The sequence below is a fragment of the Leucoraja erinacea genome, chromosome 2, assembly GCF_028641065.1.
Source record: "Leucoraja erinacea ecotype New England chromosome 2, Leri_hhj_1, whole genome shotgun sequence".
Lineage (NCBI taxonomy): Eukaryota > Metazoa > Chordata > Chondrichthyes > Rajiformes > Rajidae > Leucoraja > Leucoraja erinaceus.
This window is the reverse complement of record NC_073378.1, coordinates 52738253-52756074: the sequence shown is the minus strand read 5'-3', so window position 1 is coordinate 52756074 and position 17822 is coordinate 52738253. Positions and strand designations below refer to the sequence as shown.

The window sequence follows — 17822 nt, the reverse complement described above, 5'->3', positions numbered from 1 at the left end:
TAGTTCTCCAACCAGTTTCATCATCCTCCTGATTAAATATTACTGATTGTATGCCACATTGTCACCTTCTCCTCAGCTAACAATGTACCAATAGAGTCACAGTCATAGTGATAGTGTGGAAACAGGCCATTCGGCCCAACTCGCCCACACCGACCAACAATGTCCCAGCCACCCTAGTCCCACCTGCCTGTGCTTGGTCCATAACCCTCCAAACCTGTCCTATCCATGTACCTGTCCGACTGTTTCTTAAATGATGGGATAATCGCAGCCTCAACTACCTCCTCTGTCAGCTTGTTCCATTTTACATTTCCTTGATCATCGTCCCCATTGCTCTGTGTTTTCACAACTTATCCTTCCATGTCTATCTGTCTCTCCCTTCAGTCTGAAACAGGGTATTGGCCGAAAGCACCACCCATTCTTTCTTTTCAGGGATGCTGCCTGTCCCGCTGAGTTACTGCAGCATTTTGTGTCTATCTTTGGTGTAAGCCAAGGTCTGTAGTTCTTTCCTACATAGGTCACTACTTATGATAGACACAAAGTGCTGGAGTAACTCAACGAGTTAGGCAGCATTTCTGGAGAAAAAAGATGGGTGACCTTTAAGATCAGAACCCTTCTTCTGACTGTACAGTCAGTGTTTGTACTGAGAAGGTATTTGTGCAAGTGTCCAGAAGAATAGAGGTGTGTGTCTGAGAATATACACTCACTCTTGCCTTCTCATCGACAAGATGCTGTCATTGATACCACCTGGTGGATTAGGGTCACTGCAGGCACCACTCTATCTTCTGCTATCTCTCTATTATATCCTGGCATTAACACCAAGTGTACATTAGCCACCTCAAAACCTACTAAATAAAAGTAAGTCACCCTTGTTTCTGAAGGGGTGACCCGAGAGAGAAGATGTGGCATTGGCCAAAACCCTTCGGATTCACCACGCCTTGTGAATCAGGATAAAATAAAAGTATCGGAACTGATAAATGTCCACAGTGGGATCCTCACCTTCACGAAGTGATGAGTGCTGGGTTTGGAAATGCCATATTTGGATTTGCTGATGGTGATCTGGAGGGGTTGCATTCGGTAGACATGTGGAACTCCAGATCCTGGTATGGAGAAACAAGGAACTGCAGATAAGACCATAGGACATAGGAGCAGAATTAGGCAATTTGGATCATCGAATCTGCTCTGCCATTTGATCAAGGCTGATCTATTTTTCCCACTTAACCCCATTCTCCTGCTTTCTCTCCATACCCTCACTAATCAAAAATCTATCAATATCCGCTTCAAATATATCAAATGATGCCTCCACCGCCGTCTGTGACAATGAATTCCACAGATTCACCACCCCCTGGCTGAATAAATTCCTCCTCAAGGTACGTCCATTTTATTTGGGGCTGGGCCCTCTGTTCCTGGACCCTCCCACTAGTGGAAACATCCTTTCCACATCCAATCTATCCAGGCCTTTCATTATTGTGTTCAGATTTTTAGTTTAGTTTAGTTTAGTCTGGAGATACCGAGTCCCACCAAGTCCATGCTGATCAGGTACTCTACGGACAATTTACAATTTTACCAAAGCCAATTAACCTACAAACCGGTTCGACTTTGGAGTGTGGGGGGAACCAGAACCAGAGCACCTGAGAAATCCCATGCAGACAACGTGCAAACTCTGTACAGACAGCACCCATAGTCAGGATCGAACCCGGGTCCCCTGCGCTGTCAGGCAGCAACTCAACCAGTTCAGTCTGAAGAAGGGATAGAAACTAGAAACATAGAAATTAGGTGCAGGAGTAGGCCATTCGGCCCTTCGAGCCTGCACCGCCATTCAATATGATCATGGCTGATCATCCAACTCAGTATCCTGTACCTGCCTTCTCTCCATACCCCCTGATCCCCTTAGCCACAAGGGCCACATCTAACTCCCTCTTAAATATAGCCAATGAACTGGCCTCAACTACCCTCTGCGGCAGAGAGTTCCAGAGATTCGCCACTCTCTGTGTGAAAAAAGTTCTTCTCATCTCGGTTTTAAAGGATTCCCCCCTTATCCGGATCTGACCCGAACTGTTACTTATTCATGTTCTCCAGCGATGCTAACTGTCCGCTGAGTTACTCCAGCACGTTGTGTGCTTGTGCAGATGCGGGATGATTGCATTGGACGGCGGGTGGAGTTTAGGACCCAGTGAGACACAAACCTCACCTGGCTGTTCTCCCTCCCTCTCTCCTTCCCAGCGGCTTGACGTCAGGCGGAGTGCAGGGCTCGGTCTGACAGAGGGAGGGAGGGAAGGAGGGAAGGAGCAGATTGCCAGCACGAGTGGAGGAGAGTCGCCGCTCGCCCGGCGCTCGTTATGGGATGTCCCCGGGACTGAAGCAGTGCAACATGATCGGCTCGCGGCGGTCCCTGCTCCTGGGCTCGGTCCGGCTGCAGCTGCAGCTCCTCGCCCTGCTCAGCCTCGGCACAGAGTCCCTGTCCAGGGAAGGTAAGAACCACAACTGGGGAAACTTTTGAGAATAGTGCTCCCCACTTAATCTACCCCTCTTCCTGGCCAGACACCCCCTTCTTGGGCAAAACGTACGAGGAAGGGGAAGAGGCTGCGGAGGAGGAGTGAGTGCCCTAGTGCAGGAATGTGTTCCCGGGTTTCGCAACCGCTGGAGCCGAACTCTGTGTGCACTGTTCCCGGGGACTTCCAGTGACCATGGGTTATCACCCCCCACCAGACTCCCTTCTATCGGGGAGAGCTAGGCTGTTGTGTTTCATTTGTTTTGACATTTGGGCGATATGAATTGATACTGATAATGTAAGTTTTCTTGTTTACGGTGCAGCCCTTTAGTTTGACCAGGAACTTTAAACTCTAATTCTGTCATTGGGAAATGAGCTAGAAACATTGGGACGTTCCTCCTGGCTCGGGTGGAGTCATAATGTTTTCTTCTCCATATCGCAGAGTATACACACTTTTCGCATTTCTTAATAACTAAGTTTTGTCATTCGTTGCGCTGTTGCTGGCCACGCTGCTCCCAAAACATCATACGATGGATTTCTGAAGCATTAGGTATTGCGTTCCAACGAGTTATTGCAGGTAAAGATTGTGCAATTGCGCATAAGAATGTGACTGGTCTTCTTGTGAACTTCTCAAGAATTTGAGTTTTGTCTTTATTTTGCAATCTGTCAATAACTAGTGCTGTCGGGTGCCCAACCTTGGCTAAAAGGGTCGCATTTTGGAAAGAAGCTAAGGTGCATTTAATGACATATTCCTATATGGTTTTTAAGTTGTGATATACACTGAATGGTCTCTAGAATTAGACATAAGGCATCTGCAGCGACGGCTTCCTGGTGCCGAGTTCTGCTCCCTGCAACCCACTGTCCAGTCTTATCTCATCAACATGATGAATAAATATCACAGTGCAGTTGACATTGAAAGTTGAAAGCAAAGTGCCATAGAAGGGCAGCAATAATTTAGCATGGTTCTCTGACCTGTGCTTTCATGGTCTAACGTGACATTTTTAGAATATTCATCCTTATGATTAGTTTATGAACTTTAAATTAGTCAATTTTACTTGATTGAAGGAAACATTTCTTTAATTTTAGATGACTGGTTTATTCTGAGAGCTTAGGACAATTTTTCCAAAGTAACTTCAATGATTTATATAGTTGCCTAATGTATATGAAGTGAATCATATATTTGTAAATCAACTGTTTCCCTTCACTGTCCTGTGGGCAAATAGTGCTGGAAAGTTAAATACTTCATGACCTTTGGTACCAAGCATGGCATTCGGGTTAGATGCTTGATGGATGAATAATATTAGGTTCCGAAAATGGCATCGTAATTTAGTTTGAAGCAAATTCAAAGTATTTGTCAGTTGTGCATTGCAATCGCTTTCATTCATCTAGATTCTAGAGAAATGATTTTCTTTCAGAATTATAATGCTGCATTCAAATTCATGACAATGTCAATACTTTTGTGTGTGAAATAAACTAAACTTTAAAAAAAACTCATGGACATGTTATCAATGATTAAAGGATTTGATTGAGAATAGCTATTTATGTTGGTGATAGTAATATTGTCCAAGCCTTTCAGCACCACGTTAAACAGAAAATGCAAGATGCGCTTGATGTCTGGAAATGCTTATATGATGCCTGGTAGCATCTGTGGACAGAGAAACAACGTGGCTCAGACCTGCAATGCTGATGTCTGGAAATGCTTATATGCACACAGATGCAATCAGTCAAACTCAAGTACAATAGATAGAGCAAAGGTAGATACAAGAGTGCAGACTATAGTTCTCAGCATTGTAGCATATCAACTCCTTAGACACAGTCCAATGTCGTCAATGGGGCAGGGGTGAATCGAACTATAGCTTAGAGAAGGACCATTCAGAAGCCTGATGAGGGGAAGAAGTGATGGTTGCGTGTGTGTTCAAGCTTCTGTACCTTCTGCCAATATGGGAGCAGGGAGAAAGAAGAATGGCCAAGGTGAGACAAGCCTTTGATTATGTTGGTTGCTTTTCCAAGGCAGTGTGAAGTATAGATGGAGTCAATGGCAGCGTGCTATCTATTCTAGAAAATGCAAGAGTAATGTCAGCCCTTTGAATAAGCGAGTTCGGTATTCTGAAAAACTCAAGGAATCATCGGATTTGTCGAAGGTCATTTGCGATAAAGAAAAAGCGAACAAAGCACTGGCTGTATAAACTATAAATTCTTATATTAATAATTTCTGTGTAAAAATATATTTAATCTGAGGAACCGGGGTGCCATGTAGCGGGAGAGCGGGGTGTAACAGGGGGCAGATGCGATTGGGAGAGAGGGGGAGGGACTGGACCAGCCGCTGCGCTGCTGTGCACACACAGACCCGTGTCTCATCCACAGCCAGGATCAAACCCGGGTCCCCGGCAACCACAAGCACTGCCGAACCGCCACTGGACCATCCCCGTCCCCGTCCCCCCTGAGTGTCCCATCCTTGCCCAGGGGGGCAGTCAGAGAAATCCGGGCGACCCCGGACTGAGGGGACGCCGGCCCCCAGACCCACAGCCAGCACGGAGAAGAGGCGCCAACCCCTGCTCAACTCCGCCTGCCCCGCTGGGCCAACCGACAGCCCCGGGCCGACGGGAAACCAGCCCTGAGCAGCGGCGGCCCGAGACCCACAGCCAGCGCGGAGAAAAAGCACCAACTCCAGCTTCAACCCCTGAGGAACCCGCTCCCTGACGGGTTGTGGACCACCAGCTGCATCCTCCATCCCACCCAGCGGCCACCGGTCAACCCCACCCTGCCCCCCTGGCAATCGCCGAGCGCCAACCATCAACAGGGACACACACAAAACGCTGCAGCAACTCAGCGGGACAGGCAGCATTCCCCGGATGGAAAGGAATGGGTGACATTTCGGGTCGAGAACCTTCTCCAGAGATGTTGCCTGACCCGCCGAGCCACCACAGCACCCCGTGTATATCCCCGCCAGCCCAGGGCTGCCGGCGGGACAGGCTGTAGCCACGCCTCCCCCCCCACACCCCCACCCCCCCGACCTGGAGCCAGCTCCTCTCCCCTCCCCCCTCCCCCCCTTTTTCCCCACGCCGACTGCAAGCCCGGGACCACCACCGACCTGACAAGGACGGGTCACCTGGAAGGGGACGGGGACGGTCCAGCAGCAATTCAACAGCACCCGCAGTGCCGGAGACCCAGGCCCGATGCCAACCATGGTCGAAACGCAGGCCTGCCCACGCAGCAGCACAGCTGCCGAGAACGTTTATCGCAAGTGACCTATGACCTGGGCATGCGCAGTCGGAATATCGAACTCGCTTATTGCCTATCCTATTGGTAAACCACAAAAAAATTCTTCATTACCAATCTAATTTCCACTGTTTTCCTTCTGAAAAAAATTGCCAACTTCGTATGTCAAGAGGTAGCTGATAGCAATTTTATAAATACTGCACTGAATATAAAGGTGTCAAAACTGATTTGAAAATAGAGACCCAACAGCTAGCAAAAGTCTATCTAGCAAAAGCTAGCATTGTCCTTGTCTGGATTTGAACGGCCCAGAAGAAACTAATTGCACCTTGAGTTTAATCTCTGTGGATGTTATAAATGTGGTGTTTTATTGCATGCATTTAGTTTGGTTCAGCATCTGGATCATCATGGCTTTGTTTCCTGCACCTCACTTAAGTTTGAATAAAGCACAAACTGCTGGGGTAATTCTTCAGGTGTGAAACATTGCTTATCCCTGACCTCCAGCCAGACGCACGGAGTTATTCCAGCACTTTGTTTTATTCAAGTTTCCAGCATCTATAGTTCCTTGCATCCTCATCTAAAGCTAAACTTATTGGATTCACTAAAATACATTATAATATTGTATAAAGTAAAAAATAAGTGAATTGGAAATGTATTGAAAGGAATAAAATCCAGTGGTCCAGAAAATCTGAGAGACCATCACCACAAGTCAGATTATCAGAGTTCTATTGTACCTTTAGCAGCTTTGTATCGGTCATTCCCTCCCTGAATAAATGTATTCAAGAAATAAATTATTCTGTTCAACCATCTAATTTTATTTAAGTTGTAACTTTGTTCCTCAGAAAAAAATATTTGTGTTACATTTTTTGATGCGCTTATTATGCTGTTGTTAGAGGGGAGAAAAGTTTAATTATTGCAAGTGTCAGGTGAGGTGCTATACAATTAATTTTGACGCTTTAGAAGAATTTGTAGATGTTGAAAAGGACAGAAACTGCATCGTTTGATTGCACATAAATGTAATAGATTTCCAGCATTTTGAAACATTTGATCTCAAAGCTTGTTTTATTTTCAACAATGTATCCAGCACTTTTACTTTCATGTTAATTACACACTTCTGCAGTTATTGACAAGGTGCTTTCAACTGCCATTATTAGAATGAAACATTTAGCAGTTGCAACTCACTCGTTATATCATCTATGAAAATGGATAAAAATGTAGGATTGTTTCATATACAGAACCTTTTTAGGCAGCATTCTTGCAGCAAATCTATGCAAACCCTTTGTGTAAGGAGGAACTGCAGATGTTGGTTTAAACGGAAGACAGATAGAAAAGGATGGAGTAACTCAGCGGGTCACGCATCATCTCTGGAGAAAAAAAGAGGTGACGTATTGGGTTGAGACCCTTCTTCAGACAGTCAGGGGAAAGGGAATTAGATATAGACAATACTTGGGAGAAATGAATGGGAAATAAGCAAGACTTGTGTTTTTAATTGAAATCCAGTTGTGTATATTGGTAGCACAAAAAACGCAGTAGCATTTAACAAGGACCTTTGACCTAATCGATGTTCAGCTTGCATTATAGAAAATAGGTGCAGAGTAGGCCATTCGGCCCTTCGAGCCATTAATTATGTTTGATTAATCAAAAACATTTGGTTTTGTAATTAACTATTAATTTGCAGAAGAGAATGCTGATTTATAATACTTCCTGACCTCAAACACGAAAGATCTGGCTATCTTTGCTGAACCATTGTTATTATCTGATATTCCTAAACCAACAGAAATAATTTCTTACTCTCTTCAATACTCACCCTTAATATTTTGAGAACTTGAAGGCAATCACCCCATAATCTTTTCATTTTCAAAATATACATTAGTTTGTATAATCCCGGTGGCTCAGCACTTCAACTCCCCCTCCCATTCCCAATCAGCACTTCAACTCTCTCCTCCATTGTCGGAGTGAGGCCCAGCGCAAATTGGAGGAACAGCTCCTCGTATTTCGCTTGGGTAGTTTACATCCGAGCAGTATGAACATCGACTTCTCTAACTTCAGGTACCCCTTGCTTTCTCTCTCCATCCCCTTCCCCTTCCCAGTTATCCCTCTAGTCTTACTGTCTCTGCCTACATTCTATCTTTGTCCCACCCCCTCCCCTGACATCAGGCTGAAGAAGGGTCTCGACCCAAAACGTCGCCCATTTCTTCTCTCCAGAGATACTGCCTCATCAGCTGAGTTACACCAGCATTTTGTGTCTACCTTCAATTTAAACCAGCATCTGCAGTTCTTTCTTGCACATTTTGTTTGTAAATTGTTCTTGGGTGGCATACTTGTACATCCACATTGAATTCTCTAAAGTTAAATTATCCTCCCAAGGTATGGTGACCTACGATCTAAATAAGACTTCTATAACAATGGCATGATTCCCACCTGCATGTAATTGAGTCCTTCAGCATAAATTAAAATCTGATATTAAAAATTCAGCAAATATGCAGCAGGTTCAATTGCATCTGCGGAGATAGAAATGAACTGTTTTTCTCTCCATAGTTGCTGTCTGATCTGTTGATTGTATCAATCACTGTATGCTTTTATGTACTCGCTTCATCGAGACCTATTGCACCACAACATTTGTCCAGGTATATAATGATTGAATAAAGATTTCTGGGCTAACTGGTCTCTAAACTACAGCAGCACACTTTCAGTAAAGTGGATTAGTTAGAAATATGATTTTAAGGGGTGATTCGTCAGATAATAATGCAGTTGTTTTAATTCTGAATACATTTTAAAAGTTAGTTTTACTTTAGTTATGTACAACTTAAAAGCAATGTTGTTCTTGATGATTAATACCAAATTATGCACTTGTATTATTTGTGTACTTTAAATTACCACCATATTGAAATTAAAGGAACACTATTCTGAATACATTTGCCACCACATTCTATTATTATGTAATTCAGTTTTATTATTCAAGCTTTGTGAAGCTGCATTGCTATCAAGCTCTTAGCCTCTGCTTGTCATCCATCTTATGCTGACTTCTCACTGTACATACACAAAGCATATAATGAGCATGTCTAAATGTAAGAAAAAGGCACAGTGACAGCTAATATCGCCCTTCAAACCAGCTCCACCAAGAAATAATTTTGTGGCAGATCTAATCTCCACTTTTCTAGCTGTTCCCCATCACGCCTGACAACACCCCCTATTCCCCAGTCCACACATCTTTCCCATACGAATCATCAGTTTGTCGATTTCAACATCTTCATTCCCACAACTCTCTGGAGTACAGAATTCCAAAGATACACCTTCCTTCTGAAAGTAAATAAAATATCCCAACATATCATAAATGTGTTTCAAAGACTAACTCATTCATTATGAAGTTATGCCCCTGGACATTGCCCTCATGAGGGAAATTATTCCTTCAAGATCTACTTCGTAAAACGCCCTCAGAGTTGTTCAATAAGATCATACCATGCCCAGTATATCACGCAAACCAGCCATGCCTCCCGACCCCCATTGAATCCATTGCCAGTTCATGCTGCCTTTGGAAAGCGGGCATCGTAATCAAGGACCACTCATGCCCCAGTTATTTCCTCTTTTCGCTTCTCTTTCATATCTGCCAAAAGGAAACGAGTATGTATTATCAGATTCAAGTACAGATTCCTCCTCACAATTATCAGATTTTTGAACAGAACACTGGTAAGCTAAGGATGTATTTCTGATTTCCCCCAATCTACCTCATTGCGGTACTTGCATTTTTTCATCTGCATTTTCTCTGTGTCTGTAACACTATTCTACATTCTAGTACCTTTCTCTTTTTACAATACAACTGGCATAAATGTTTACTGCATCTTAGTACTCATGACAATAGTAAACCAGTACTGCTTTTTTATTTTATCTCTACAAAGAGTATAAGGATCAACTACTAAATCTTTCTTCATCCTTCTGTCCAGGCACAGTCTCAAAACTGCAGTGATGTAAGTGTCTCCCTCTTTAATTAGCTAAACCCAAACTATCATAAATTTTCCGCAGCCAGGTACAGTTTTAACAAGAACTCCCTGTTTTATGTTGCACTCCCTCTGCGATAAGAGGTCACATTCCATTTGCACTCCTGAATGCTTCCTAATCTTGCCTGGTACTGCTTTCTGCTTTATGTGCAAAGAAACCCAGATCATTCTACGCCACAATGTCATTGGTCTGTCTCAATTCATTTAAATAATATTCAGCAATTTGTTTTCTTATTACCAAAGTAAATACTTTCACATTTCCCTTCATTATATAGCCGCCAAATTTTTTACACTCATTTAACGTATCTATACCAGTTCACAGATTTGTTGCATTTTCCCCATCACTGACTTTCACGTTTATCTTTATATTATCAACATATTTGCTTACAATCTAGTTATTCAGAGTCACTAATGTAGGTAGATATCACAGCACTAATCCTGTAGCAGCCCAATAGTTGCATCTTGCTAACTTAAAAATTACTCATTTATCCTACTATCTGTTTCCACTTTGAAATAAGGAAGAGTGAATACATGAAGCCTCATTTCTGTAAATTGAAGTTTTGACGATGCAGAATGGCATCTTAATAGATAGGTTAGATTTATCCAAGGAGATGAATAGTACCAACATTTTGCATACTTCCTTTGGACACCTATTTGATCTTTCAATGTAAAGGAATACTATCATCAAACATATATGTGGCATGTCTCTTGATTTCAGACATGATATCACTGATCTGCAAGAATATATGTCGAGTTCTCTTCCCCTCTGGCGACGGACGCTCTTTAAATAAGGATTGTTATTTCACCCCACTGTTAACTAGCAGGAATATCCTTGCCTGTGTACATTGGATGGAGCAGGAGAAAAATTGCAGTTCAATTCAGCCAGTATTGTGTATTAAATTATAATGCAAAATTTGCTAATTTGCTAGCACTGTGTAGTTTCAAATCCTGTAAAGCATTTGAGGAAATCATTTTCAGGGAGTAATCGATTTTGAAGGAGCTGACACGCTAAAGGCAGGAGACATATTTCCAATGTTGGGGGAGTCCAGAAGCAGGGGTCACAGTTTAAGAATAAGGTGGAAGCCATTTAGAATGGAGATGAGGAAAAACTTTTTCACACAGAGGGTTGTGAATCTGTGGAATTCTCTGCCTCATAAGGTAGTGGAGGCCAATTCTCTGGATGCTTTCAAGAGAGAGTTGGAGCCCTTAAAGATAGTGGAGTCAGGGAATATGGTGAGAAGGCAGGAACGGGGTACAGATTATGGATGATCAGCCATGTTCATAGTGAATGGCAGTGCTGGCTCAAAGGGCAAATGTCCTACTCCTGCACCTATTGTCTATTGACTATTGACTATTTCTGGCTTGAGCGTTAAGCAATCTCCTATACATTGGCTGGGATTGCCATCAAGAATTCTAGAACTCCATTTAAAAGATAGGACAGAGTTTCCTTGGTATTTGCTCAATATTTTTCTGTAAGCTAATGTTACTGGCCAAGAAAAAGAGTTTATTTGGCCATTCATGTATTTACTGTTGTGCACATGATCTACGAACTGAGTTTGTGTCTGGAGGATCTGAAAAAAAAGTCCTCTAAATGAACTTCCTTTTAAAGGAAATCTTAAGATTAGAAGGGAATCAAATATTTTTGAATGTTAAGTTTCGAAAATATTTTGAGGTGGTGCCCTTTCCCTGCAAAAAAAGTCAAAATCAACAGACCATTCTATGTTAGATTTGAAATTCCTACCATTTCACATGGTTCAGAAGAGCATGCGTGTCTGATACTTGCACCCTGTGCTGTATCTTCATGTAAGAAGCTAACGAGGCAACAAAGTTTGGATTTAATGACCTTTTTCAACTGACTCGTACTCAATAGATTTAGCATTATTGTTTAGGTTTCTGTGCAGATATGTACTGTTATAAACTGACCTTCTGAATTGTACAACAAATCTATTTATACCTGTGGCTGAGAAAACGAATTTTCTAGAAAATCCAAATAAATCCAATGCCCCTCTAGCTCAATCCAGGCTCCTCCCATTGAAAATTGAATTGGAATATTATTGCCAACCCTCACTTTAATGTTCAAAGAGGCTCACACTGCTCTGGGGAGAGAAAGTTTCACTTGACAAATGTATTCCCCACATACACAAGTGATAACATTTGAAACCGCAAGTAGTTTTCCAGCTGGTTGTAAATCAGTCATTTTTACCACTAAAAAGGCATTCTTGAATCATAGATCACAAATAATAAATGCTAAAAAAGTCAATTGGTGGGCCAAAAGGCATGGCATGAATTTATAATGTTGTAATTTTAAACTGCAGAAAATGGAAATAAAAATAAGAAATGCTAGAAACATTCAGCAGGTTGGGCAACATCTACGGTATTTTGATGGACAAACATTTTTGACCTGAAATATTAACTCTGTTTCTCTTTCCACATTTCCTAGTGAAACTAAATGTTTCTAGCATGTTTATGCTTTTATTTTTAATACATGGTCAGAGCTGTTCTTGTTCAAAAATCAACATTTTTTAAAACAGGCTCTAAAGCAATCCTTTTGAACTCAACAAGGTGTTGGGGAATAATATGATAGAAAAATAAGTCATCCCAGGAACATTTACAAATGTTAATTTTGTTATCATTCTTCAATAGTGAGACTGCTTTAGCGAAATAAAACCTTGTACTTATTGGCTATGATAATTTGGTTTACAGAAATAATGTCTTTAGTCTTTAGGTCTTGCAAACACAGAATCTAACATTTACATATCAAAAAAAAAAGTTCAAAACTGATGAAAACGCTGTAGGCAGATAGTTCCAGCTAATCCCCTCGGAATATTTGACCTCTATGGATATTGAACTGTCATAGCAGCTGCAAATCCAGATTTATTCCCAATTTACAGCTGTTATAAATTTAAAAGAATACCATTGATATGTTTGTGTATGCTTACTTGACTAATCTCTCAATGTGGATGCTATTCAATTGGTCAAAAAGCCAAACAGATTTGAACGGTGCAGCAGTGCGTCATATCCTGTCTCCTGCAAAGTCTTGACAGCAGTGACCAGATACTATCAGAAAGCCATATCTACACAATAGTGACTGCTCCTATATAGGACAATAACTCTGATTTTGATTTTGTTTGGTGGATGTACAAGATGATTGCCATAACGTGGTTTATTAAAAGTAAGGAAAAGTTGCCAGTTAGACTGAGGGACAAAACAATTAATGTTTGGCTTGCTATTTGAAAACATTATGTACTCTCTTCACTCTGAAGATATTCAGCAAACCTCAAACATATTGGTGTGTGGCCCAGCTCTTCTTGCAACTATCGTCATTACTTTTAAAGATGAATCTCCAGAGAATACTGAATTATATCCAGAAGGATTTATTTATTATACATTTCAAGTCTCTAGTCCAGTAAACCCTCGTATTTATGGACTTCTTTGTTGCGGATTTCAGTTATAGCAGATGGACCCACCGATCTACACCGCCACGCAGGCTGCTGACGCCAGCCCCGACCCGCACTGCCTCCCTGGATGCTTCCCAAACAGACCCATGCTGCCACTGCCTGCCACAACCATAGCTGACCCTTACCTGCACTCTGGCCACCCTCAGGCCGCAACCAGTAACTTTGCCGATCTTCGCGTCTTTCCCACCGCCAGCAATCCTGGACCGCCAACTCACCTGGATTTCAGGTCCAGTCCCAGACTGAGAGTGTGAAATAATTTGACCTTAAATGTCACCAATCCATGTTCTCCAGAGATATTGTTTGACCTGCTGAGTTACTCCAGATTTCAGTTATAGCGGATGGTCCTACCGATCTGCTGACGCCAGCTCCTTTTGTGTATTAACTAGCACCTGGTTATGTTTGTTCCTACCACTCATACAATGATCATCCCTTGCACAGTTACAGTGGACAATTGGCAATAACGAACACCACTCCCTAACCCCCCTTCTGTATGGTTCATTATGACAAGGGTTCACAGTACATTAGTAGAGCTTTGGAGCAATAATGCAGATTGTAACCAATGAAAGCGTATACTTTTAAATCGGTAGCAGGGCTCAAAATTAACGGTTGCCCGGGTGCCAATGGCCACCTACATTCCCGCTGGGCAACCTAAAAGCTGTGCCATTTTGCCTGGCTTTGCAAGCACACGGGACACTGCCGTTCAACTCTGAGCGCCCCCTCCCCATCTCTCTCTCTCCCTGTCCCTCCCCGTCTCCGCCCACCATCCGTGTCTGGGCCACCGGGCCTCTGTTCTCCGGCCGCTCCTCATCCGCCGGCACGGCAGGCCACCTTGCACATGCGCACTGCCACGGCCTGCACATCCTCCACCTGCACATGCGCACAACCATGGACAACACATCATTGGCCGCCCTGCACTGCCCGGCATTTGGTCGGCGTCGGGCACTTTCTCCCTCCCTTTGCACATGCGCATAGCCACGGCCTGCACATCCTCCACTGCGACTGCTGAAACCCGATGCACATCCCATGAGCACAACTCCCTGGACAACTCATGCTTCTTGGCCGGTCCTCCAAAATATTCCCGGAATCTAAACTGGAGGTGGTGGAGGGTCGACCACCAAACTCCAAACTCTGAACAATAACAGCCTATTGCACTATCTGTTTATTTATTGTGTATATATATATATATATGGCCTATGGTATATAGACACACTGAACTATTATCTCCTGTTCTATGTTATGTTTAGATATTTTGTTGTGCTGCAGCAAGCAAGAATTTCATTGTCCTATTTGGGACACATGACAATAAAACTCTCTTGACTCATGACTCTTGACGTGGACTTAAGCAAAAAAGGGTTCTTGGGAAGAAAGCACTACCTTAAATTTATTTATGTCTGGTTGGGTAACTATGGTAGGATGAAGACTATTCCATGCTTTAATTGTGCGGGAGAACTCCATGGAGCAGCCAGCATCTCTGGATAGAAGAAATTGGGTGACGTTTCCGGTAGAAACCCTTCTTTAGACTCCCTCTGGTTTTAGTGTTTTTAGTTTAATTTAAAGATACAGCGTTTTAAACAGGCCCTTCAGCCCACCGAGTCCACGCCGACCACCGATCACCCATACTATAGTTCTATCCCACACATCAGCGATGTAAGTCAAGAGTGTTTTATTTTCTCACGTCCAAGTTAGAATAATGAGGCAACATCTATGGAGCGAAGGAATAGGCAACGTTTTGGGTCGAGACCCTTCTTCAGACTGATGTCCGGGAGTGGGGGCAGGAAAAAGAAAGGGGCGGAGACAGTAGGTTGTGGGAGAGCTGGGAATGGGAGGGGAAAGAGGGAGAAAGCAAGAACTACCTTAAATTGGAGGTCAATGTTCATACCTCTGGGGTGTAAACTACCCAAGCAAAGTGTGTGGTGCTGTTCCTCCAATTTGCAGTGAGCCTCGCTCTGGCCATGGAGGGGGCCCGGGACAAAAACGTCGGATTTGGAATGGGAGAGGGAGTTGAGGTGCTGAGCCACTAGGAGATCAGGTTGGTTATTGCAAACTGATTGGAGGTGTTGTGCAAAGCGATCGCCAACCCTGCGCTTGGTCTCACTGAGTTTGATCATACGCTGAATAATCCAACCACATTTTTGTTTGGAAGTGGAATGAAATAATAGAAATTGCGTTCATTGCAACGTGTAAAAAGAGTTGAGATACTTTTGCTGCATGTCATTGTGGTATATATCATGTCTTGATTGGTGAATATGTTTAGTTTGTGACTTTATTTGAAGCAGAAATAATATGTGATGTTTCATTGCCCATAATTCCGACTGGTAACTATGCACTTTGGTCGAGCACATTATCGCACACGTCATGCAAGCCGTCTTAAATGACTACCTAAACTGTCATTTGGCAACCTAAAAAGCTGCCGAGGTTGCCCAGCTGGCAACAGAGGGAAAAAAAAATAAGTAGTATCTTCGTATTCCCAGAAGATTAGCCAATTAACATTCCTCCAGTAGCATCCTGTGAAATATGTGCCTGACCTTCAGTTACACAATTTAGAAAATCAGTGACATCAGGTGCATTATCCACCTGAGTCCATGATTTCCTTGACTAATGTGTGGCCATGAATGTGCATCACGGTTAAATGGTACATTGGATCACAGTGTCTGAGGAAGCACTCGAGCAGCTCAATGCACAAATTCAAAAGTTGCCATCAGAATTCCCCATTCATCATTTCTTTGATGATAGACGGGGACAGTGACAAGGCAATGTGCTTCCATCTGGCCTGCAAAAAATGTTCTGTAAACATCCAGTGATTGGCAATAATAATTAGAAGTTGGGTTAGGTCAAGGGGATTCCTGGAGCCATGCAACTATGGTTTCAACAAGCTGAGTGCCCGGCTAATCTCATTGACTTTCTATATCAGGGTGTGTTAGAAACATAGAAATTAGGTGCAGGAGTAGGCCATTCGGCCCTTCGAGCCTGCACCGCCATTCAATATGATCATGGCTGATCATCCAACTCAGTATCCCGTACCTGCTTTCTCTCCATACCCCCTGATCCCCTTAGCCACAAGGGCCACATCTAACTGCTGCACCTGCATGCCTACCTTCAATGACTGGTGTACCATGACACCTAGGTCTCGCTGCATCTCCCCCTTTCCCAATCGGCCACCATTTAGGTAATAGTCTGCTTTCCCGTTTTTGCCACCAAAATGGATAACCTCACATTTATCCACATTATACTGTTTCAGTCATTCAGTATTCAGTTATTAAGCTGCATCTTTTTTTAAATAGTCAAATGTGTATATGTTCACATTACTTTCATGGAAGCTGAAATATGAAAGTCAAACAAATAAGAATGTTTAACAAATGACAATACTTTAATCCTTTGTACTTTTAAGCAAGATAAAACAAAAGTACAAAGGTTAATTCAGGGATGGCGGGACTGTCACATGCTGAGAGAATGGAGCGGCTGGACTTGTGTACTCTGGAGTTTGGAAGGATGAGAGGGAATCTTATTGAAATATATATGATTATTAAGGGTTTGGACACGCTAGAGGCAGGAAACATGTTCCCGATGTTGAAGGAGTCCAGAACCAGGAGCCACAGTTTAAGAATAAGGGGTAAGCCATTTAGAACAGAGCTGCGGAAACACTTTTACTCACAGTGAGTTGCGAGTCTGTGGAATTCTCTGCCTCAGAGGGCAGTGGAGCTGGTTCTCTGGATACTTTCAGGATAGGGCTCTTAAAGATAGCGGAGTCAGGGGCTTTGGGGAGAAGGCAGGAATGAGGTACTGATTGCGGATGATCAGCCATGATCACATTGAGTGGCAGTGCTGGCTCGAAGGGCCGAATGGCCTACTCCTGCACCTATCGTCTATTGTCTAAAACAATCACTATGTAGGTTTGCTTTTGAAAGCCAGACAATTATCAAATTGTATCATTTGCAAAATAATACAAATCAATAGCGAATTATATTAATAGAATGTTGAATCTGTGTCCCAAAAAGCAGACCTGACCTTCTTTGCTTATATGAAAACTCTAAGTTGCAATCAGAGATTGACCAATACAGTGGCTTTCTTGTCATTAGTGCTGCAAATCTGGGCCAAGATGATTCAATGGTCACATTTACCCACTAGATTAAATGCTGTTAGAATGGATTTTTGGTTGTCATTTCCAAACAAGATCTCTGCCATTCAAAATCTAGATTTAACAGGAGTCTTTTTCAGCAGAAATTAATTAATATTAGATTTTTTTAAAACATTAGTGTTTTACTTTTTCTGTCTCTTTTAACTCTTTTAATCCCATCCTTCTGACCTAGTCTTTAAATTAAACGAATTGTATTTACCACATAAATACTTACGGATGTATTAATGTTATATCACCGCGGTAATTTTTCAAAGAAGAATCAGATCTTGTTAAATGCAACTGAAGATAAGTTAATGTGTGCAGTTAAATTCAGGAGTGTGAAATGAAGTTGAGAGCTTTGGGAAACAGATGGTTTTCCCAGCTCCTCAGATTGATGGGGAACAGCGAGAGCATGTTATCACTATTCAAGTACAGTGGTTGCTGTAATAGTTGAATTATAAGAGGCTGCCAAGTTTGGACTGTGATATTTTACCAGTGATGCACCATGATCTATTGTGAAACCAGTAATAACTTCTGTCTAAAGAGAATTT

General features: G+C 42.6%; 1 protein-coding gene across 2 annotated transcripts in view; it reads left to right on the top strand.

Moving 5' to 3' along the window:
- The first annotated feature begins 1761 nt into the window (after positions 1-1761).
- Positions 1762-17822, top strand: part of egfra (epidermal growth factor receptor a (erythroblastic leukemia viral (v-erb-b) oncogene homolog, avian)) — a 256774-nt gene continuing 240713 nt past the window's right edge. For both annotated transcript variants that reach the window (XM_055656891.1, XM_055656882.1), the window contains exon 1: positions 1762-2468. In XM_055656891.1, coding sequence (XP_055512866.1) covers positions 2342-2468 — 127 coding nt within the window. In that variant the 5' untranslated portion in view covers positions 1762-2341. The remainder of the gene's footprint in view (positions 2469-17822) is intronic.